Source organism: Phyllobates terribilis, unplaced genomic scaffold, assembly GCF_046119375.1.
Source record: "Phyllobates terribilis strain yellow unplaced genomic scaffold, ASM4611937v1 Scaffold_7__3_contigs__length_470593459, whole genome shotgun sequence".
In the NCBI taxonomy this organism is placed as follows: Eukaryota; Metazoa; Chordata; class Amphibia; order Anura; family Dendrobatidae; genus Phyllobates; species Phyllobates terribilis.
The window spans coordinates 137,608,794-137,634,157 of NW_027362767.1; the positions used below are offsets into that span (position 1 = coordinate 137,608,794).

Here is a 25,364-nt window from a genome sequence, read left to right on the forward strand (position 1 = left end):
GGGCCAGGGAAGCTGCGTGCATCGGCAGCAGCTCCAGGGAGGCCAGAAGACGCCGGAGCAGGACCGCGGCGGTAGGGGAGACGGCGTCTCTGCCGGGCAGGAGGCAGAGACGCCGATGCTACAGTACCCCCCCCACCTTTACGCCCCCTCTTTTTCAGGCCAGCAAGAAATTTTTTAAGGAGAAGCGGGGCGTGGATGTTCTCCCTGGGTTCCCAAGTTCTCTCCTCTGGGCCAAACCCCTTCCAACCCACCAGAAAAAAGTTTTTTCCTCTTACCCTCTTGGTGGCCCGAATGTACTCTACCTCATAGACGTCCTCAGCGGAGACCGGAGCTGGGGAGGTACCTGGATTGTCGGAAAAAGAATTAAGCACAACTGGTTTGAGGAGAGATACGTGGAAGGAGTTGGGAATCCGTAAGGTGGCCGGGAGTTTTAACTTGTAGGCCACTGGGTTGATTTGCTTGAGGACTTCAAATGGGCCGATGAACCGTGGACCCAACTTATAGGAGGGTATGTTGAGATGAACATGTTTGGAGAAGAGCCAAACCTTGTCTCCCGGACGGAATTGAGGTGGGTCCAGACGTCTCTTATCAGCATGCTTCTTCATCCGCTCGGAGGATTGGAGAAGTGCGGATCTAGTATCCTCCCAAATAGTGGAAAATTCGCTGACCAGAGACTCAGCGGCCGGGTTGTCCACAGAAGCGGAAACGGGAAACGGAATCCGGGGATGTTGACCATAGACCACAAAGAACGGGGACTTGGAAGAAGATTCGCTCTCATGGTTGTTGTAGGAGAACTCAGCCCATGGTAGGAGCTCCACCCAATCGGAATGGTGAGCGTTGACAAAGTGCCGGAGGTAGCTGGTAAGGATCTGGTTGATACGCTCCACTTGGCCATTGGACTGTGGATGGTAAGCAGAGGAGAAATCCAGGGTGACATCCAGCAGCTTACACGTAGCTCTCCAGAAGCGCGAAGTGAACTGGACCCCTCGATCAGACACAATGTGGAGGGGTAGGCCGTGGAGATGAAAGATGTGATGGATGAAGTCCTTAGCCAGCACAGATGCAGATGGGAGACCAGGCAGAGGGATGAAGTGGGCCATTTTAGAAAAGCGGTCAGCGACCACCCAAATGACCGTACAACCGGCAGAAACAGGGAGATCCGTAATAAAGACCATAGCAATGTGTTGCCACGGGGCAGCAGGTACAGGAAGAGGCAGGAGATGGCCGGCAGGAAGATGTCTGGGAACCTTGTTGCGGACACAGGACAAACAGGCCGTGACGAAGTCTACCACATCCTGGCGCAGGGTTGGCCACCAGTAATGCCGGGTAATGAGCAGGAAGGTCTTCTTCTGGCCAGCATGGCCGGCTAATTTGGATGAATGACCCCAGTGGAGAACCTTCTTACGATCCGGAACCGCTACAAAAGTCTTACCGGGTGGGAGACGAGGCAGATCCAAGGGGGCCACATTCATCACTTTGGAGGGATCGATGATATGCATAGGCTCCTCCGCTTGATCAGAAGACAGAAAGGATCGGGACAAGGCGTCTGCTTTAACGTTCTTGTCCGCCGGGCGGTAATGTAGGGTAAAATTAAAGCGGGCGAAGAACAAAGACCACCGGGCCTGACGAGGATTGAGTCTTTGGGCGTTCTGAAGATAAGCCAAGTTTTTGTGGTCAGTATAGATGACCACCGGGTGCAGAGTCCCCTCGAGCAGATAACGCCACTCCTCCTGTGCCAATTTGATGGCTAGCAGTTCTCGGTCTCCTATGGAGTAGTTGCGCTCAGACGAGGAGAAGAGCTTGGAGAAGAAGCCGCAGGTTACCATTCTCCTGGATGGAGATTTCTGGGTGAGCACCGCTCCGGCTCCAGAGGAGGAAGCATCAACCTCCAGAAAGAACTGTTTGTTGCTATCCGGGCGGTGCAGCACAGGGGCAGAATAGAAGGCTTGTTTTAAGGAGAGGAATGCCTCCTCCGCTTCGGACGGCCACTCCTTAGGATTTGCTCCCTTTCGGGTGAGCGCAGAGATGGGAGCATTCCGGGAGAGAAATGTGGGATGAAGAGACGGTAATAGTTGGCGAAGCCCAGGAATCGCTGAATCGCCTTCAACCCCTCCGGACGGGGCAACTTTAAGACGGCAGAGACCTTCTCAGGATCCATCCGTAGACCAGTCTTAGAGATAATATAACCCGGAACGGAAGAGAGGACTGCTCGAAGAGGCACTTCTCAAATTTTGCATATAGGTGATTCGGCCTGAGCCTAAGCAGGACCTGACGAACATTCCTCCGATGTGTGGGAAGATCCGGAGAGAAGACCAAGATGTCGTCCAGGTACACCACCACGCAAGAATATAAGAGGTCACGGAAGATGTCATTAACTAATTCTTGGAAGACGGCGGGAGCATTACAGAGACCGAAGGGCATCACACGGTATTCATAGTGACCGCCCCGGGTATTGAATGCAGTCTTCCACTCGTCTCCTTGGCGGATCCGGACCAGGTAATACGCCCCACGAAGATCGAGCTTGGTGAAGATCTTCGCGCCTTTAAGGCAGTCGAATAGCTCAGAGATGAGCGGCAGGGGGTATTTGTTTTTGACAGTGATTTGGTTGAGTCCTCTATAATCGATACACGGACGTAGTGAACCGTCTTTCTTTTTAACGAAGAAGAATCCGTCTCCAGCCGAGGAGGAAGATTTCCGGATGAATCCCCTAGCCAGATTTTCTTCGATGTACTCCGACATGGCCCGGGTTTCGGCCAACAACAACGGGTAGATACGTCCACGGGGTGGAGTGGCACCGGGTATCAGGTCGATAGGGCAATCATATGGCCTATGGGGTGGAAGAGTCTCTGCCTCCTTCTTGTCGAAGACATCAGCATAGGACCAGTAGGGTGCTGGTAGACCGGGTAAATTAGTTGAAGTAGATGGGGGTCGAGCCTGGCGCACCGGAATCAAACAGGTCTCATGGCAATCCTGCCCCCAACGGAGCACCTCACCGGATTGACAATTCAGAACGAGTTCATGTTTCTGTAGCCAGGGTAGACCTAGCAAAAGGGGGTGAGAGAGTCCGGAAAGCACATGGAAGGAGATCCTCTCTGAGTGCAGCATTCCCACCTGCAGGGTTACGGCCTCTGTGACGAGCAAGATGGTCACCAGAAGGAGCCTTCCATCCACGGAAGTGACTGCCAATGGTTCAGCCAGAGGTTTGGTAGGAATCTGATACTTCTCTACGAGGGACTGGGATATGAGATTCCCAGCGGCTCCGGAATCCAGATGTGCGGTTTCAAAGAAGCGGTTCTCTCCACAGGAAATAGAGACGGATAAAGTCAAGGATGGAGAGGATTTACTTTTGCCTAGGATGACCTCTCCGAGCGGTCCTAGACACTGGAGTTTCCCGGCTTCACTGGGCAGGAACGGATCAGGTGCTCCTTACTACCACAGTAGAAACAGCTCCCCTCGGCTCGGCGTGTCTCTTGGCGAGATTTGACCATCTTGGTCTGGTCGATCTGCATAGGTTCGGGCGAGCATGCCCGGGGAGTTGCTGATTGGGAAGCCAGTTTCTGGAAAACAGGAGCAAGACGAGGAAATCTTCTCTCCCGGGTAGTCTCCTTAGCACGTTCTAGGAAACGAATGTCAATCCGGGTTGCTAGTGACACCAGGTCATCCAGGGTGGTAGGAATGTCCCGGCCGGCTAACTCGTCCTTAATCCGACCAGAAAGACCCTCCCAGAAGATGGACACCAGGGCCTCGTTGTCCCAGGCAAGCTCAGAAGTTAGGGTACGGAACCGTATGGCATATTGGCCCACGGCGAGACTCCCTTGGCGGAGACGTAGCAGAGAGGAGGCAGAAGAGGATTTTCGTCCTGGTTCATCGAAGACTTTCCGGAAAGCAGCGAGGAAAGACGATAGATCGGACACCAGGGGATCCCCTCTCTCCAACAGGGGATTTAGCCATGCCAGTGCTTCTCCAGTGAGATGGGACATGATGAATGCCACCTTGGCCCGGTCGGAGATGAACTGGTGTGCCAAGAGTTCAAAGTGCAGGGTGCACTGGTTTCTGAAACCCCGAGCTAAAGCGGGGTTGCCAGCAAAACGTGGAGGTGTCGAGAGCCGGGGTCCATAGCCGGACGCCATAATAGGACTGGGTTGCGGTGCCGCGGGAGCAGGCGTCGCTTGACCAGAGATGGACACAGACGGGTCGGACAATGCGCCAAGGCGAGAGTTAATAGACCGCAGAAAGGACAGGACCGACTCCTGTTGAACTCTTTGACGTAAGACCTCCTGGTGCAGGTCAGAGAAAGCGGGGGTCTGGGGGCCACCGGGTTCTATGGCCCGTGCAAACTGTTATGGATCCGGGTGGTGGAACCTCTGTGTTGCTGGTGCAAGGAGGGACCAGAGGGGCGTAACTAGGTATCAACTCGGACCGACCAAGGCCGTACGGTGGCTCAATCGACTCAGTGACCAGGGAAGGACCGAGCAGAGGGACCAGGTGCTACTCTGGGGACCGACATTGTATGAGAGCAGGTGACTCCCACGGGTCAGAAGGCAGAGACTGACCGGTACAGCAGATGAGCACGGCAGGCAGGCTGACGAGAGATCCGGGCAGACGGGCTGGCAGACATGGCAGGAAACTAGCAGGAGCCTCTAGGTAGGCTGTCAGGTATACACGGCAGGTGCAGGCAGGAGCCTCTAGGTAGGCTGTCTGGTGGTCACGGCAAGTGACAGGCAGGAGCCTCTAGGTAGGCTGTTAGGTATACACGGCAGGTGCAGGCAGGAGCCTCCAGGTAACAGGCAAGTTCTCCAAGTAGACAGGCTAGCCTAGCCCATAGACAGACTGGCGGGTTTGACCGGAGGCAGACCGTCGGGCTGGAGAGTGTCCTTGGCAGGCGGAGACAGGTAGCAGGTGGAGGCTCCGGATAAGCGGACTGGCCAAGCCCATAGACAGACTAGCGGACTGGGCTGTAAGCAGACTGTCGGGCTGGACTGGTAATCAGGCTGGCAGACTAGACTGATAGTCAGACGGACTAGACTGGTAGTCAGACAGGCAGCGGGACCTGTGGGCTGAAGCAGAGTTTAGCATACAGAGCAACAACCTTGCACGGGCACCTCCATATTGGAGGAGGTGCCTTTTATAGGGGAAGTCCTCCTGCCATTGGCCGGGGACTTTTTAGGACGGCGTGCGCGGCCCCTTTAAGAGGGCGGGAGCGCGCGCGTGCCCTAAGCGCAGGGCCAGGGAAGCTGCGTGCACCGGCAGCAGCTGCAGGGAGGCCAGAAGACGCCGGAGCAGGACCGCGGCAGTAAGGGGGACGGCGTCTCTGCCGGGCAGGAGGCAGAGACACCGATGCTACACTCTGCTTTGCTTGTTCACCGCATCTGCGGGTTTTGCTCTGCTTTGCTTGTTCACCGCATCTGCGGGTTTTGCTCTGCTTTGCTTGTCTACCGCATCTGCGGGTTTTGCTTTGCTTTGCTTGTTCACCGCATCTGCGGTTTTGCTCTGCTTTGCTTGTTCACCGGATCTGCGGTTTTGCTCTGCTTTGCTTTTTCACCACATCTGCGGGTTTTGCTCCGCTCTGCTTGTCTACCGCACCAGCGGCTCCGTTCCTGTATCCCAGTCTGTACTGGTCCCTATCCTGCCTGCGTTTCTACCTGCCAGTAGCCGCATCTCTGCATGTCAGCCGTGCCTGCCTGTACCCACCTGTCTGCAAGCCAGCCGTGCCTGCCAGTGCCCACCTGTCTGCATACCAGCTGTGCCTGTCAATATCCACCTGTCTGCATACCAGCCGTGTTTGCCAGTACCCACCTGTCTACATGCCAGTCTAACCTGCCTGTTCCTGCATTCCCCGGTGTGGGTCAACAGCTGTGACCGGGGTCTGACCAGGAGTAGCACCTGGTCCCTCTGCTCGGTTCCTCTCTGGTTCACGAAGTCGACTGAGCCGCCGTGCAACCTTGGTCGGATCGGGTTGATACTTAGTTACGCACCTCCAGGTATTCCTCGGTTCATGGTACAGTGGGATCACTAATCACGCTCACGCCAGTCAGTCCGGGCGCGAGCGTAACACTGCCCTCTATGTACAAGAATATAACTACTATGATACTGCCCCTGTGTACAAGAATATACCTACTATAATGCTGCCCCCTATGTACAAGAATATAACTACTATAATACTGCTCCTATGTACAAGAATATACCTACTATAATACTGCCCCCTATGTACAAGAATACAACTACTATGATACTGTCCCCATGTACAAGAATATAACTACTATGATACTGTCCCCATGTACAAGAATATAACTACTATAATACTGCTCCTATGTAGAAGAATATAACTACTATAATACTGCTCCTATGTACAAAAATATAACTACTATAATACTGCCCCTATGTACAAGAATATAACTACTATAATACTGCTCCTATGTAAAAGAATATACCTACTATAATACTGCCCACTATGTACAAGAATATAACTACTATAATACTGTCCCCATGTACAAGAATATAACTACTATAATACTGCTCTTATGTACTGGAATATAACTACTATAATACTGCCCACTATGTCCAAAAATAAAACTACTATAATACTGCTCCTATGTACAAGAATATAACTACTATAATACTGCCCCCTATGTACAAGAATATAACTATTATAATACTGCCTCCTATGTACAAGAATATAACTACTATAATACTGCCTACTACGTACAAGAATATAACTACTATAATACTGTCCCCTATGTACAAGAATATAACTACTATAATACTGTCCCTATGTACAAGAATATAACTACTATAATACTGCCCCCTATGTACAAGAATGTAACTACTATAATACTGCTCCTATGTACAAGAATATAACTACTATAATACTGCCCCTATGTACAAGAATATAGCTACTATAATATTGCCCCCTATGTACAAGAATATAACTACTATAATACTGCTCCTATGTACAAGAATATAACTACTATAATACTGCTCCTATGTACAAGAATATAACTACTATAATACCGTCCCCTATGTACAAGAATATAACTACTATAATACTGCCCCCTATGTACAAGATTATAACTACTATAATACTGCTCCTATGTACAAGAATATAACTACTATAATACTGCCCCTATGTACAAGAATATAACTACTATAATACTGACCCCTATGTACAAGAATATAACTACTATAATACTGCTCCTATGTACAAGAATATAACTACTATAATACTGCTCCTATGTACAAGAATATAACTACTATAATACTGCTTCTATGTACAATAATATAACTACTATAATACTGCCTACTATGTACAAGAATATAACTACTATAATACTGCCCCCTATGTACAAGAATATAACTACTATAATACTGCCTACTATGTACAAGCATATAACTACTATAATACTCACCCTTCTCCTCGTTCATGGCGGCTGGGTTTGATGAGGGGAGGTCACTGTTGGCTCGTAGCTGGAATAGATAACGGTTATACTATAAGTCAGAAGCGGTATTTTCATTCTCCTCCATATTTTCCCTGATGATGTGCTCTGCAGGATGGGATCAGAGTTATTCGTTGGTACATATATTTTATTTCTGTCATCTGCATCTCCATGGAATACGCAGTACAGACCAAAAGTGTGGACACACCTTCTCATTTAAAGATTTTTCTGTATTTTCATGACTATGAAAATTGTACATTCACACTGAAGGCATCAAAACTATGAATTAACACATGTGGAATTATATACTTAACAAAAAAGTGTGAAACAACTGAAAATATGTCTTATATTCTAGGTTCTTCAAAGTAGCCACCTTTTGCTTTGATGACTGCTTTGCACACTCTTGGCATTGTCTTGATGACTTTCAAGAGGTAGTCACCAGAAATGGTTTTCACTTCACAGGTGTGCCACGTCAGGTTTAATAAGTGGGATTTCTTGCCTTATAAATGGGGTTGGGACCATCAGTTGTATGTGCAGAAGTCTGGTGGATACACAGCAGATAGTCCTACTGAGTAGACTGTTAAAATTTGTATTATGGCAAGAAAAAAGCAGCTAAGTAAAGAAAAACAAGTGGCCATCATTACTTTAAGAAATGAAGGTCAGTCAGTCCGAAAAATTGGGAAAATTTTGAAAGTGTCCCCAAGTGCAGTTGCAAAAATCATCAAGCGCTACAAAGAAACTGGCTCAAATGAGGACCGCCCCAGGAAAGGAAGACCAAGAGTCACCTCTGCTTCTGAGGATAAGTTTATCCGAGTCACCAGCCTCAGAAATCGCAGGTTAACAGCTCAGATTAGAGACCAGGTCAATGCCACACAGAGTTCTAGCAGCAGACACGTCTCTACAACAACTGTTAAGAGGAGACTTTGTGCAGCAGGCCTTCATGGTAAAATAGCTGCTAGGAAACCACTGCTAAGGACAGACAACAAGCAGAAGAGACTTGCTTGGGCTAAAGAACACAAGGAATGGACATTAGACAAGTGGAAATCTGTGCTTTGGTCTGATGAGTCCAAATTTGAGATCTTTGGTTCCAACCACCGTGTCTTTGTGCGATGCAGAAAAGGTGAACGGATGGACTCTACATGCCTGGTTCCCACCGTGAAGCATGGAGGAGGAGGTGTGATGGTGTGGGGGTGCTTTGCGGTGACAGTGTTGGGGATTTATTCAAAATTGAAGGCATACTGAACCAGCATCGCTACCACAGCATCTTGCAGCGGCATGCTATTCCATCCGGTTTGCGTTTAGTTGGACCATCATTTATTTTTCAACAGGACAATGACCCCAAACACACCTCCAGGCTGTGTAAGGGCTATTTGACCAAGAAGGAGAGTGATGGGGTGCTACGCCAGATGACCTGGCCTCCAGTCACCAGACCTGAACCCAATCGAGATGGTTTGGGGTGAGCTGGACCGCAGAGTGAAGGCAAAAGGGCCAACAAGTGCTAAGCATCTCTGGGAACTCCTTCAAGATTGTTGGAAGACCATTTCCGGTGACTACCTCTTGAAGCTCATCAAGAGAATGCCAAGAGTGTGCAAAGCAGTCATCAAAGCAAAAGGTGGCTACTTTGAAGAACCTAGAATATAAGACATATTTTCAGTTGTTTCACACTTTTTTGTTAAGTATATAATTCCACATGTGTTAATTCATAGTTTTGATGCCTTCAGTGTGAATGTACAATTTTCATAGTCATGAAAATACAGAAAAATCTTTAATTGAGAAGGTGTGTCCAAACTTTTGGTCTGTAATGTATATATACAGTATATCCATAGTCCTGGCTGCTCTCATGTGATGATCCATCTGGTACTGGCAGCCGTCTGTGACGTGCGTGGAGTCATGTTATAAATGGACGTTGGCAGCGGCTTCTGGAACAAAATCCATATTCCTGTAGACATAATGTGACAGCGAGGAGGCCGGGATGTGACAGACGCTCCTAATCACTTTATGATTAGGATCATAGATGACAAGGGCTAATAGACAATGAAGCTGTAGATGATGGGGCCCCCCGGGGCCCAGTGAGAATGTTCCTCAGGGATGAGAAATGACAGCGACATTTTTTAGAACATGTCCCCGGCCATGGTGTGCCTGCAAATATTTTCTCTGTGAGGGTCCCTGGTGTAGAAGTTGTAAATATCCGTTATTTATGACAGAATCGAGCACATATGTCTTCCTGAAAGTATATTCTGTACATAAACCTGAATCTGAACCTCAGGAATAAGGAGAAAGATGATAACAAGAATACAGCTGTGTATGAGAATAACCTCTGGATGATAATACTGCTGTGTATGAGAATAACCTCTGGATACTGCTGTGTATGAGAAAACCTCTCAATGATAAAACTCCTATGTATGAGAATAAGCTCTGGATGATAATACTGCTATGTATGAGAATAACCTCTGGATGGTAATACTGCTGTGTATGAGAATAACCTCTGGATGATAATACTGCTGTGTATGAGAATAACCTCTGGATGATAATACTGCTGTATATGAGAATAACCTCTGGATGATAATACTGCTGTATATGAGAATAACCTCTGGATGGTAATATTGCTGTGTATGAGAATAACCTCTAGATGATAATACTGCTGTGTATGAGAATAACCTCTGGATGATAATACTGTTGCATATGAGAATAACCTCTGGATGGTAATACTGCTGTATATGAGAATAACCTCTGGATGATAATACTGCTGTATATGAGAATAACCTCTGGATGGTAATACTGCTGTATATGAGAATAACCTCTAGATGATAATACTGCTGTGTATGAGAATAACCTCTGGATGATAATACTGTTGCATATGAGAATAACCTATGGATGATAATACTGCTGTATATGAGAATAACCTCTGGATGATAATACTGCTGTATATGAGAATAACCTCTGGATGGTAATACTGCTGTATATGAGAATAACCTCTAGATGATAATACTGCTGTGTATGAGAATAACCTCTGGATGATAATACTGCTGTATGTAGCGTCGGCGTCCTTGCCCTCTGCTAGGCAGGGACGCTGTTCCCCTCACCTCTCTGCTCCGAGCCCGGCGTCCTCCTCCCGGCTGGCAGCGCGCGCTCCTTCCCGGCCACTGTGCTTAGGGCGCGCGCGCGCTCCCTCCCTCTTAAAGGGGCCGCGCGCGCCGTCCTAAGGAGTCCCCGGCCAATGGCCGGATGACTTCACCATATATAAGGCACCTCCTCCAAAATGGAGGTGCCCGAGCAATGTTGTTGCACTGTTCACTACTCTGTTTCAGCCCTCAGGTCCCGTTGCCAGTTACCTGCCTGATTCCTGCCAGAGTCCTGCCAGTTTGCTGTCTGTTTCCTGCCTGATATTCCTGCTACCTGCTTGCTAGCCTGAGGTCCGACGGTCTGCCTTCCTACTCCTGTCAGTCTGTCTATGGACCAGCTTGGCCGCTCACCTAGGAGCGCACATCTGCTACCTGCCTGCTAGCCTTCCTGGAGGCTCAGCCGTCACGTGCTGTGACCACCTGCTATTCCAGAGACTCCTGCCCGCTCACCTGGGAGCGCTCCTCCGCTACCTGCCTGCTTGCCTACCTGGAGGCTCCGCCGTCACGTGCTGTGACCACCTGCTATTCCAGAGACTCTTGCCCGCTCACCTGGGAGCGCTCATCTGCTACCTGTCTGTTGATCTTCCTGGAGGCTCCGCCGTCACATGCTGTGACCACCCGATTATCCAGAGACTCTCGCCTGCTCACCTGGGAGCTCACGTCTATCATCTGCCGCCACAGGTCGTACCAATCCTTTACCCAGAGTCTGCCCCGGTCACTTGCCGTGACCTCCTGCCCGCTCATCCAGAGACTGCCCCGGTCACTTGCCGTGACCTCCTGCCCGTTCATCCAGAGACTGCCCCGGTCACTTGCCGTGACCTCCTGCCCGTTCATCCAGAGACTGCCCCGGTCACTTGCCGTGACCTCCTGCCCGTTCATCCAGAGACTGCCCCGGTCACTTGCCGTGACCTCCTGCCCGTTCATCCAGAGACTGCCCCGGTCACTTGCCGTGACCTCCTGTCCGTTCATTCAGAGACTGTCCCAGTCACCTGCTGTGACTGCCTGCCCGTCTACCCTGGTCGCCACCCGCTCCCTTACAAGGACCGCCCCCTTGTATAGTAGCTCAGAGGTTCCGCCTCCCAGACCCGTTACAGTTTGCTCGGGCCATGGAACCCGGTGGCACCCAAGCTCCCTCGCTCTCGGACCTCTGTCATGAACTGTCCCGTCAGAGGTCCCAACAGGAGTCCATCCTGGGTCACCTGCGGAATGTCAATTCTCGCCTGGACACTCTGACTGCTCCACCAGCAACCACCGCCAGTGCCATGACTCGCAATCCGGCAGCTCCGCTGCCCACCAATACCATGGTATCCTACCCCGGACCCCGGCTTTCTGCACCTCCTCGCTTCGGAGGCGACTCCGCCCAGGCTCGGGGCTTCATAAATCAGTGCACCCTGCACTTTGAACTCCTGTCCCACCAGTTTAACTCCGACCGGGCCAAAATTGCCTTCATCATGTCCCATCTCACCGGGGAGGCCCTGGCCTGGCTAAATCCTCTATGGGAGAGAGGAGACCCCCTGGTGTCCGACTTGCCTGCCTTTCTCATGGCTTTCCGGAAAATCTTGGACGAACCCGGACGGAAGACCTCATCCGCATCATCTCTGCTACGCCTCCGTCAGGGAAGTCTCACCGTGGGCCAATATGCCATACGGTTCCGTACCCTTGCCTCGGAGCTGGCCTGGGATAACGACGCTCTGGTATCCGTCTTCTGGGAGGGTCTGTCCGGCCGTATTAAAGATGAACTTGCCGGTCGGGACATTCCTACCACTCTCGATGACCTAATAACTCTTGCCACCCGGATTGACCTACGGTTCCAGGAGCGTGCCAAAGAGGTCACCCGTGAGAGGAGGTTTCCACGTCTAGCTCCTACTTTTCAGAAATCCGTCTCTCCCCAGGTACACTCTCCTGAGCCTATGCAGGTCGACCAGACCAAGATGGTCAAAACCCGTCAGGACTTACGCCGTGCCGAAGGGAGCTGCTTCTACTGTGGCAGTAAGGAGCACCGGATCCGTACCTGCCCGGAGAGGTCGGGAAACGCCTGTGTCTAGGTTCGCTCAGAGAGGTCAACCTAGACAAGAATAAATCCTCTCCATCTCTGCTACTGTCAGTCTCTATTATCTGCGGGGAGAATCGTTATTTCGAACTAGCCCAACTTGACTCTGGAGCGGCCGGGAATCTTATCTCACAGTCCCTGGTAGAGAAATACCGCATTCCCACCAAACCTCTGGCTGTACCATTATCTGTCGCTGCTGTGGATGGGGGCCTCTTACCACGTCCCATCCAACTCATCACCGAATCCGTAACTCTGCAGGTGGGAATGCTGCATTCTGAGAGCATCTCTTTTCATGTTCTGCCTGGACTCTCTCACGCCCTCTTACTAGGTCTACCTTGGCTCCAGAGACATGCACCCGTGCTTGACTGGCAGACCGGAGAAGTCCTTCGCTGGGGACAGGACTGCCATAAGACTTGTTTGGTTCCTGTTCATCCCGTCCGTCCTTCTCCTACCCCAACTAATCTACCTGGACTTCCGATTCCCTATTGGTCATTTGCTGATGTCTTTAATAAAAAGGAGGCAGAGACATTACCCCCTCATAGACCATACGACTGTCCTATCGACCTGTTACCCGGTACTACTCCTCCCCGTGGGCGTATTTACCCATTGTCCGCTGCTGAGACCCGGTCGATGTCCGAATATATTGAGGAGAATTTGGCCAGGGGATTCATCCGGAAATCTACCTCCCCGGCGGGAGCAGGCTTCTTCTTCGTAAAAAAGAAGGACGGCTCTCTCCGTCCCTGTATAGACTATAGAGGCCTTAACCAGATCACGGTGAAGAATAAGTACCCCCTTCCGCTCATTCCAGAATTATTTGATCGCCTGAGGGGGGCTAGAGTCTTCACCAAACTGGACCTCCGTGGGGCGTACAACCTGGTCCGTATCCGTCAAGGGGATGAATGGAAGACTGCATTCAACACCCGGGACGGCCACTATGAATATCTGGTAATGCCCTTTGGTCTCTGTAACGCTCCTGCCGTCTTTCAAGAGTTGGTCAATGACATCTTCCGGGACCTTCTCTACTCCTGCGTTGTGGTGTACCTGGACGACATCTTGGTCTTCTCTCCGGATCTCCAGACTCACCGGAGGGACGTTCGTGAGGTCCTGCTCAGGCTCAGGCAGAACCACCTCTTCGCTAAATATGAGAAGTGCCTCTTTGAGCAGACCTCGCTTCCGTTTTTGGGCTACATTATTTCTCAGACTGGCCTACGAATGGATCCAGAGAAACTGTCTGCCATCGAGAAATGGCCCCGACCGGAGGGGTTGAAGGCCATTCAGCGGTTCCTGGGCTTCGCCAACTACTACCGCCTCTTCATACCGCACTTCTCTTCCCGGACTGCCCCAATTTGCGCGCTCACCCGTAAGGGTACTAATCCCAAAGAGTGGCCGCCCGAAGCAGAGGAGGCCTTTCTTTCCTTAAAACAGGCCTTCTCTTCCGCCCCGGTGCTGCATCGTCCGGACGGCAACAAGCAGTTCTTTCTGGAGGTTGACGCCTCCTCCTCTGGAGCCGGAGCTGTACTTACTCAAAAATCTTCTTCCGGGAGGATGGTAACTTGCGGCTTCTTCTCCAAACTCTTCTCCTCTTCTGAGCGCAATTATTCCATAGGAGACCGAGAGTTATTGGCCATCAAGCTGGCATTGGAGGAGTGGCGTTACCTACTCGAGGGGGCTCTTCATCCGGTAATAATTTACACTGACCACAAGAACTTGGCTTATCTCCAGCATGCCCAGAGACTTAATCCGCGCCAAGCCCGGTGGTCCTTGTTTTTTGCTCGCTTTGATTTTGTTCTACATTTTCGCCCGACTGACAAGAACATCAAAGCAGACGCCTTGTCCCGATCCTTTCTGGTATCTGATCTCGAGGAAGAACCTAAACATATCATCGATCCTGCCAGAGTAATGCAGGTGGCTCCCGTGAGTCTAAATCGTCTCCCTCCCGGTAAGACGTTCGTATCGGTACCTGATCGGGAGAAGATCCTACACTGGGGTCATTCATCTAAACTAGCTGGCCACGCCGGTCAGAAAAAGACCCTCCAGCTTATTTCCCGGCACTACTGGTGGCCTAACCTGCGCAAGGATGTAATAGACTTTGTTTCTGCCTGTGTGTCCTGTGCCCGCAACAAAGTTCCGAGACACCTGCCAGCCGGTCGCCTTCTTCCTCTGCCAGTACCTGCTGCCCCCTGGCAGCATATAGCGATGGACTTCATAACTGATCTTCCCGTCTCTGCCGGTTGTACGGTCATTTGGGTGGTCGCTGACCGCTTTTCCAAGATGGCTCACTTCATTCCCCTGCCAGGCCTCCCGTCTGCACCCGAGCTGGCTAAAGACTTTATCCGCCACATCTTCCGTCTTCATGGCCTGCCCCGTCACATTGTGTCGGATCGTGGGGTACAGTTCACTTCTCGTTTCTGGAGAGCCACTTGTAAATTGCTAGACGTCACCCTGGACTTCTCCTCCGCTTACCACCCACAGTCTAATGGTCAAGTGGAGCGGATCAATCAGATCCTGACCTGTTACCTCCGGCACTTCGTTAATGCCCACCATTCTGACTGGGTGGATCTCCTGCCATGGGCCGAATTCTCGTACAACAATCACGAGAGCGAATCTTCCTCCAAATCCCCGTTTTTTGTAGTCTTCGGTCAGCATCCTCGGATCCCGTTTCCCGTCTCCACCTCGGTGGACAATCCGGCTGCGGAATCTCTTGTTAACAAATTTTCCTCCACATGGGAGAGTACCCGGTCCGCACTCCTTCTGTCATCCGAGCGTATGAAAAGACATGCTGACAAAAAACGTCTGGATCCTCCTCAATTCCGTCCAGGGGATAAGGTCTGGCTCTCGTCCAAGTATGTCCAGCTCAAGATTCCTTCCTATAAGTTAGGGCCTCGGTTCATCGGTCCTCTGGAGGTCATCAGTCAGATCAACCCGGTGGCCTATAAATTGAAACTCCCGGCCAACTTGCGGATCCCTAACTCCTTCCATGTATCTCTCCTCAAACCTGTGGTACTTAACTCTTTTTCCAAGTCTACAGGCACGCCTCCTGCTCCGGTTTCCGCTGAAAACGAATTTGAGGTAGAGAACATTCTGGCCACCAAAAGGGTAAGAGGGAAGACCTTTTTTCTAGTAGATTGGAAGGGGTTTGGTCCTGAAGAGAGAACGTGGGAGCCCCGGGAGAACATCCATGCCCCTCTCATCCTTGCTAAATTTCTGTCTGGCCTAAAAAAGGGGGGGCCTAAAGGGGGGGGGTACTGTAGCGTCGGCGTCCCTGCCCTCTGCTAGGCAGGGACGCTGTTCCCCTCACCTCTCTGCTCCGAGCCCGGCGTCCTCCTCCCGCTCTGCTGGCAGCGCGCGCTCCTTCCCGGCCACTGTGCTTAGGGCGCGCGCGCGCTCCCTCCCTCTTAAAGGGGCCGCGCGCGCCGTCCTAAGGAGTCCCCGGCCAATGGCCGGAGGACTTCACCATATATAAGGCACCTCCTCCAAAATGGAGGTGCCTGAGCAATGTTGTTGCACTGTTCACTACTCTGCTTCAGCCCTCAGGTCCCGTTGCCAGTTACCTGCCTGATTCCTGCCAGAGTCCTGCCAGTTTGCTGTCTGTTTCCTGCCTGATATTCCTGCTACCTGCTTGCTAGCCTGAGGTCCGACGGTCTGCCTTCCTACTCCTGTCAGTCTGTCTATGGACCAGCTTGGCCGCTCACCTGGGAGCGCACATCTGCTACCTGCCTGCTAGCCTTCCTGGAGGCTCCGCCGTCACGTGCTGTGACCACCTGCTATTCCAGAGACTCCTGCCCGCTCACCTGGGAGCGCTCCTCCGCTACCTGCCTGCTTGCCTACCTGGAGGCTCCGCCGTCACGTGCTGTGACCACCTGCTATTCCAGAGACTCTTGCCCGCTCACCTGGGAGCGCTCATCTGCTACCTGTCTGTTGATCTTCCTGGAGGCTCCGCCGTCACATGCTGTGACCACCCGATTATCCAGAGACTCTCGCCTGCTCACCTGGGAGCTCACGTCTATCATCTGCCGCCACAGGTCATACCAATCCTTTACCCAGAGACTGCCCCGGTCACTTGCCGTGACCTCCTGCCCGCTCATCCAGAGACTGCCCCGGTCACTTGCCGTGACCTCCTGCCCGTTCATCCAGAGACTGCCCCGGTCACTTGCCGTGACCTCCTGCCCGTTCATCCAGAGACTGCCCCGGTCACTTGCTGTGACCTCCTGCCCATTCATCCAGAGACTGCCCCGGTCACTTTCCGTGACCTCCTGCCCGTTCATCCAGAGACTGCCCCGGTCACTTGCCGTGACCTCCTGTCCGTTCATTCAGAGACTGTCCCAGTCACCTGCTGTGACTGCCTGCCCGTCTACCCTGGTCGCCACCCGCTCCCTTACAAGGACCGCCCCCTTGTATAGTAGCTCAGAGGTTCCGCCTCCCAGACCCGTTACACTGTATATGAGAATAACCTCTAGATGATAATACTGCTGTGTATGAGAATAACCTCTGGATGATAATACTGTTGCATATGAGAATAACCTCTGGATGGTAATACTGCTGTGTATGAGAATAACCTCTGGATGATAATACTGCTGTGTATGAGAATAACCTCTGGATGATAATACTGCTGTATATGAGAATAACCTCTGGATGATAATACTGCTGCGTATGAGAATAACCTCTGGATGGTAATACTGCTGTGTATGAGAATAACCTCTGGATGATAATACTGCTGTGTATGAGAATAACCTCTGGATGATAATACTGCTGTATATGAGAATAACCTCTGGATGATAATACTGCTGTGTATGAGAATAACCTCTGGATGATAATACTGCTGTGCATGAGAATAACCTCTGGATGATAATACTGCTGTATATGAGAAAAACCTCTGGATGATAATACTGCTGTGTATGAGAATAACCTCTGGATGATAATACTGCTGCATATGAGAATAACCTCTGGATGGTAATACTGCTGAATATGAGAAAAACCTCTGGATGATAATACTGCTGTGTATCAGAATAACCTCTGGATGATAATACTGCTGCATATGAGAATAACCTCTGGATGGTAATACTGCTGTACATGAGAATAACCTCTGGATGATAATACTGTTGTGTATGAGAATATTCTCTGGATGATAATACTGCTGTGTATGAGAATAACCTCTGGATGATAATACTGCTGTGTATGAGAATAACCTCTGGATGATAATACTGCTGTATATGAGAAAAACCTCTGGATGATAATACTGCTGTGTATGAGAATAACCTCTGGATGATAATACTGCTGTATATGAGAATAACCTCTGGATGATAATACTGCTGCGTATGAGAATAACCTCTGGATGGTAATACTGCTGTGTATGAGAATAACCTCTGGATGATAATACTGCTGTGTATGAGAATAACCTCTGGATGATAATACTGCTGTATATGAGAATAACCTCTGGATGATAATACTGCTGTGTATGAGAATAACCTCTGGATGATAATACTGCTGCATATGAGAATAACCTCTGGATGATAATACTGCTGTATATGAGAATAACCTCTGGATGATAATACTGCTGTGTATGAGAATAACCTCTGGATGATAAGACTGCTGTGTATGAGAATAAACTCTGGATGATAATACTGCTGTATATGAGAATACCACAGTGTATGAGAACAACCTCTGGATGATAATACTGCTGTGTATGAGAATAACCTTCTGGATGATGATAATGATGTGTATAAGAATAACCTCCGGATGATAATACTGCTGTGAATGAGAATAACCTCTGGATGATAATACTGCAGCATGTGTGTCACGCAAGGTGTGGGAAAGACTTAGTGCAACACAAAGGGAAGAGGGAAAGGGAGCCCAGGCTCTTGGGAAAGGGGGGAAGTGGAGACCTCCTAGGTTGATTTAGCGTCACCCTGTCTCCCCTAACGTCCCTGTATTGGCTCTTCAACAGTCGTGCCTCGCCCTGTCTTTCCCTGGCTTTTGGATAAAGATAGGGAAGGGAGGAGATGAGCACTAGTCGATCTCCACTAAACACTATAGACAACATGGGTGGACAAACAGGGGGAAATTGCTTAGCTTTTGACAAACTCCAGACAAATGTGCACATGTGCTCAAGCTCCAGAGAGGACGAAGTACTTCTCTTGCTAAAGCCTTCACAAGTAGGAATGAATATCGCCGACACCTCCCTCTGAAACACAGCAGATATTTATACAAAAAGACAGGGTGTTAATTAGCCAGAGGGAGGTAGCCGCTGGGTCCTAGAGACAGCCTCTAAGAAGATGTCTGTAAAGCCAAACGTAGAGATCTCCTGCAACCAACTGCACGGCGACTGTCTGTCACCTCTGACACACCAGTGTCAGTACCCACCCCCCCTCTACGAGTGGTCTCCGGACAGGTTTCTCAGGATAAGAGGTGTGGAATGAGCACATCAACCTGGGAGATTTCACCTCTGACACTGAAACCCACATCCTCTCCTCTGGACCATAGTCTTTCCAGTGCACCAAGTATTGTAGAGAATGACGTTGGAGATGAGAATCTACAATCCTCGAAATCTGGACCTCCAGATTACCATCAACCATTACTGTGGGTGGTGGTAGAGATGAGGGCTCAAGAGGTTCCACATACTTCTTGAGTAAGGACCTGTGGAAAACATTGTGGACCTTAAGGGCCTGAGGAAGTTCAAGACGAAACGCTGGTGGGTTAATGACGGCGGTTATTTTATAGGGACCAATAAACCTAGGTCTGAGCTTCCAAGAAGGAACGTTCAATCTTATATTCCTGTTAGACAACCACACAAAGTCATTCACATTCAGGTACAGACCTGGCAAGCATTTTCTGTCAGCCATACATTTATACCTGTTTCCCATCATCTTTAAATTACTCAGAACACCCTGCCATACCGAGGAGAGCAACAAAGCAAAACGTTCCTCCTCAGGGACTCCCGAAGCTCCCCCCCACTATAGGTACCAAACTGTGGGTGATAACCATATGCACCGAAGAACGGTGACCTACCAGTGGATTCTTGACGATAATTATTAATTGTAAATTCTGCCAGTGTGTCACCCAGGGGGATATAGGGGACTCGGTACCCAGGCCTTTTACCTTGCTTAGGATGTCACGGCAGTGGGCTCCCGGGCCCGTACTCTGGGGTCTCTCTTGAAAAAGGGGGTTTTTAGTGTATGGTTTGTTTCGTGACGCCACCTGTGGTTTCCGGTAATGGTTACCGGCGCTGCTGCAGACCTCCGTGGGTGATGGGATGGCAGCTGGGATGTTTCCGCTCCCCACAGGCGGAGCGAGCCCCCCGGGGCAGTGTAGGTGCAGATGGTGGTGATGCTGGGCTTGTAGTGCAGGAGAGATGGCGCAGCGGAAATAACTGACGAAGGCAGTGGAGTGCAGTCATCCGAGTTTACTCACAGTTCTGTTCAAGTTCCTCAGGTACACTGTACGGGTGTCAGCCTCCCGCGTCGCACTGCGTCCACCAGACAAGGGGTTCAGCACTTTCTCAAATATATCAGGAGCACTTGACGGAACTCCGCTTTCTTTATGTTCCTTACTAGACTGACTTCCCGCGCTGGGTCTTCTCCCTCCTGCCCTGCACTTCCCCACACACAGTCCCGATCGGGTGCTCTGAAGTTCCTCTGGGCAACCTGGAGTTTCCGGACCTACTTGACGCCCTTCACGGTGACTAGGGTGAGACTGTGGCAACTGCACCATGGAAGTGCAGAAGCCTCTGGTTTTCCAGCCGAGACCTGGAGTAACACGGCTGGTCCAGGGACCGGTTTCCTTCTTGTGTCCTGATCCCTCTGACACTTGGCAGACACGGGCGTAAGGGTGGCTTCCTGCTCCTTCCGTACCCCTGGGATCCCTTATGCTACCGGAGCCTTTCTCCTCTGCTCCCCTTCTGGGCCTCTATTACTAGGCCCCAATCATGGAGCAGAGCTCCTGAAGAGACTTTGCTCCCCTCCTCTCCTTACTACTCACTCAACAGACTTGCACTGCCACCCTAAGATGGCTTCCATTTATATATACCTCCTACAAACTGCTCCCCTAAACTCCTTCCTCCACCCACACCCACTACTTGGTCCCCCCCCCACTCTGGTTCCCCCCACTCCAGCCAGGGACAGGGCAGCAGAAGAAGTGCATAATGCCCTTCCAGCAGGCCTGGAGTAGTGTAGTGTTGAATGCCGGTGTTGGGGTTCCGGGCAGCACTCCCTCCTTACCTGAGAGAAGGAGACACCACACCTCTGGGTGAGGTGTAGTACCTCTGTGGCGACTGAACCCCCAGGGGTGCCACACTCCCCCCTGGTAAAACACAGCACATCCGCGGGCTGGAACTGAGCAAAAACACGGTATTTTAGACATACAAAATTTTCAGATGCATCACTTAGAAGATTATAAAACTTTTTCTTCCCTTTATGGGAGGCACATTACTTGAACATTACAGGTTAACATTATCAAGAACAATATAAAACTTTTCACTTGCATATACATATTTTCTCATGTAAAGCATTTTCAACATTTTTCAAGCAAACTGCAGTGAGATCCCAAACAGGGTGTCCATCTCACTGGTAAAGGTGCAAATCTAGCAGCATGAGGGACCCGTTCGAAAACCCTCAACGTAGGCCCTGGGCGTGGCTGCAGGGCTTAAGTGATCCTGGTGCTGGACCACGTCTTCTGCCACGCCAAACGGGTTTTCGTTCTGAGGGCGCTTGGTTGCAAATATAAAACCAATAGAGGGCACTTTAATAAGTGCAACTATATACACTGGAAAGTTTTTGGCTGCTCACAGTCCTCAGCCTGCAGTCTGTATACCCTTACGGGTAACTTAACGCACACATAATTTTTCAGTTCTCACACTAATAACTGGTTGTACCCTTACGAGTAACTATTTTACAGTTTGTCCATTCACTCTCACTTAGTGATGGTATCCCCGCCAGGGGTATTCCTGATTTTTGCTGGCTGACCCAGCCGGGTCATCAGCCTCAGGCTGCAGGGGCATGTCCTCGTCCTCCTTAAACACGCGATGGACTTTAAGGGCGTACCACCCGCGTTACCCATGGTGCCTGGTGTAGGAGACATAGTCACCAGGATATAAATTCCGGTCAGGGTGTCCTTGCTAGAGCGGGTGCTACTTGCTAGGTGGGACTCGACATCCCGCCTGTTCACTAAAATGTCCCGGTCAAATTCTGGGTGACGTATAAAGCCCCATCCGGCTTCTTGGTTAAATTTGACTATTAGTCCCTCCTCCCGGGGACTAGGCCGAATGGTCTAGTTTTGGCGTACCTGCGCCTTGGCGGCCTTGTTTCTGGCCTCTAATTGCTCCGAGTGCACCCGCCGGGTGCGTCGCTCTTTTGCCAGCTGTTGGAGCTCCCGGCTGCAGAACTCCTCCCTCTGCAAGGCTTGGGCCTGGGTCTCCTGCGGAAACCCCATCAGGTCGCCCCCACGGTTGTCCCACCTATACTCTTCTTCTTCATGGCGGGCAGCCGGGGGCGCTGGTACTGAGAGTAGAGGCCGTTGTTGCTGGTCCTCGAACTTGGCAGACCAGTCAAACGAGGCCGCTCCGTACACCCACTCGGGTGCCGGGGCTGGCGGTTCCGGGAGGGAGCCGAGCAAGAGGTTCCCGGAGTCAGCGCCCAGGGGTGGAGGTTCCGGGCTTAGCAGCTGCTCCAGGGTGTACGTGGCTGGGGACGGAGGGTGCTGTAGGAGGCCCAGGAGCAGGTTGGCACTTGCAGCGCCCGGGACAGGGGAACTTCTCCTACCTGCTCCTGTGCTGGACGCTGTTAGAACCTTGCTCTTAGGTTTTTTTTCCTTTGCTGGTCACATGACCTTGTTGGCCTATTTAATCCTGCTCCGCCCTTCTGGCTTTGCTGGACTTCATTGTATATCTACTTTCTAGCTAGCCTGTGCTCTGTGTCTTGCTCTGTTAGTTTGCTTGGTCTACTGACCTCTATGTTCTATATATTTTGTTTGTTCGTCTGTCTGCTACTATTTCTGTTAGGATGTGTCCCATATTCCTCCCAGTCCTTAGTACTTGTAGGGATTCCTTCCCCACATCTATAGGTCTCCGTACAGACTAGCTTAGGACTTTGGCAGGTCTGATCGCAGGATCAGGTTCCCTGTTACATCGTGGGGATTAAGCTGAGTTCTGTCGTAGGGACAGATCTCCTCTCTTTCCTTAGCTCTGGTAGCAGAACATAACAGTAAGTCCAGCCAGCAAATTCTCTAAGGAAAAATTTTTCTGTTCCATCATGGTGTCGGTTCAGGATTTGGTTCATCGCCTGCAGGGACTCTCTCTGGAGGTGGCCGAGCTCCGTCAGCACGTGAGTAACTGTCCTGGAGCACATTTCTTGGAGCCTAAGGTATGTTTGCCGGATTTATTTTTTGGTGAACACCGAGAATTTTTTTCATTCAAAAATGCTTGCTTATTGTATTTTCGTTTGAGACCTAAGTCCTCTGGGGATGAATCCCAGCGCGTAGGGTTCATAATGTCACTTTTGCGCAAAGAGCCTCAGGAGTGGGCCTTTTCTTTGCAACCTAGTGATACATGCTTCAGATCAGTGGATAGTTTTTTTTTCTGCTTTGGGACTATTATATGATGATCCTGACCGTGTCGCATCAGCTGAGACTGAGTTGAGACGTTTAAAACAAGGATCAGGTAATGTGGAAAAATATTGTACTCATTTCCGTCGTTGGTCTACTCAAACAGGGTGGAACGATTCTGCTCTGAAAAGTCTATTTCTTGCTGGGCTCAGTGAAAGGGTTAAAGACCTGCTAATTGCTTATCCTACACCTGAAGATTTGCAACAGGCTATGCAATTAGCTATACGGGTGGATAGAAGACTGCGTGCAAGGGTTAATGAGAGCAAATCCTCTGCTATGTCAGTTTCTGGTTATGAGAATGTGTGTACTAACAGTGGTGAACCGATGGAGATTGGATCGGTGGCACCTCGCTCTCAAGAAAAAGACCGTCGATTTTTTGAAGGCTTGTGTTTCTATTGCGGAAAATCTGGTCATTTGATTAAAGGCTGTGAGCTTCGTATGAAGAAAGAAAAAAAAATGGTCAGTCACGCCCGTATTGCCTGTTTAAATTCCAAGGGTGTATTTTTAGCTGCTTCCACGATTGCTCAGGAAAAATTAATGGAATTTCGGGTGTTTGTCGATTGTGGGTCTACTCTGAATGTTATTGATGGGGGATTCGTGGAAAGACTCAATTTAAAACCTGAACCTTTATCATCCCCCATTGCTGTGGTTTCTGTGGATGGTTCCCCTTTGAAGAATATTACTCTCAAGGTCTGTGAATTTCCTCTCACTATTAATGGTGTTCACCATGAGAAATTGGATTTGGTAGTGTTGAATAACTTGCCTTCTCCAGTAATATTGGGATTGCCCTGGTTAAAATTTCACAATCCTGTACTGGATTGGTCTACCAGTGAAATTAAATCCTGGAGCCATAAATGTTATGACAAGTGTTGTAATGGGCGTATTGCAGCTTTGGATAGGGGAGAATTGCCTGTTCCTATTCAGGATTTTTGGAGAGTTTTTTTCTGAGAAGGAATCGCAGGTTTTGCCTCCCCATAGAGACTATGATTGTTCTATTGAATTTGTCCCTGGAGCGACTCTTCCTAAAAGTCGTTTATTTAACCTTACTATTCCTGAGAGGAAGGCTTTGGAGGAATACATACAGACAAGTTTGGCCGCCGGTCACATTAGGCCCTCTAAGTCTCCTGTGGCGGTTGGATTTTTTTTTGTAAAAAAAAAGGACGGCGGTTTACGTCCTTGTCTGGATTTTCGTGAGATTAACAAAATTACTGTACGCAATCCTTACCCACTGCCATTGATTCCTGATCTGTTTAACCAGTTAATGGGGGCCAAGTGGTTCTCTAAAATTGACCTTAAGGGGGCATACAATCTGTTGCGCATGAAGGAGGGTGACGAATGGAAGACTGCTTTTAACACTCCTGTGGGTCATTTTGAGAATCTGGTTATGCCTTTTGGTCTTACTAATGCTCCTGCATTTTTTCAGAATCTGATTAATGACATCCTTAGACCTTTGATCGGTAAAAATGTGGTTGTGTATTTGGATGACATTTTGATTTATTCGCCGGATCTGGAGTCTCATTGGCGGAGCGTGCGTGAGGTATTACAGTTATTAATGGACAATTCGCTTTTTGCTAAGCTGGAGAAATGTGAGTTCGCTGTACAGAGAATTAGTTTTTTGGGCTACATTATCTCCAGCAAAGGTTTTGAGATGGATCCGGTTAAGGTTCAGGCTGTGCAGGAATGGCCTAGGCCTATTGGTTTGAAATCGATACAGAGGTTTTTGGGTTTCGCCAATTACTTTAGAAAATTCATAAAAAAATTTTCTAGTATTGTCAAACCTCTGACTGATCTCACCAGGAAAGGTGCTGATGCGGTTCAGTGGTCTTCTGAGGCCATTGAAGCTTTTGTGTATCTCAAGGAGAGGTTCACCTCTGCTCCCATCCTTATGCAGCCTGATGTTACTAGGCCGTTTTTGGTTGAGGTTGATGCTTCCTCTGTGGGGGTTGGCGCAGTATTGTCTCAGGATAACGGGGATGGATTACATCCCTGTGCCTTTTTTTCAAAAAAATTTTCGGAGACTGAACTGAATTACGATATTGGTAATCGGGAATTATTGGCTATTAAACTCGCATTTGAACACTGGCGCCACTTCTTGGAAGGTGCGGAATTTCCCGTTCAGGTTCTTACGGATCATAAAAATCTGATATATCTTGATGCTGCCAAGCG

General features: G+C 49.9%; 1 protein-coding gene across 1 annotated transcript in view; it reads right to left on the reverse strand.

Moving 5' to 3' along the window:
• The window catches only part of PCP4L1 (Purkinje cell protein 4 like 1), a 130,615-nt gene that overhangs the window by 42,380 nt on the left and 62,871 nt on the right, over window positions 1–25,364 (reverse strand). Inside the window, exon 2 of the mRNA XM_073637615.1 lies at window positions 7,407–7,464. Coding sequence (XP_073493716.1) covers window positions 7,407–7,464 — 58 coding nt within the window. The remainder of the gene's footprint in view (window positions 1–7,406; window positions 7,465–25,364) is intronic.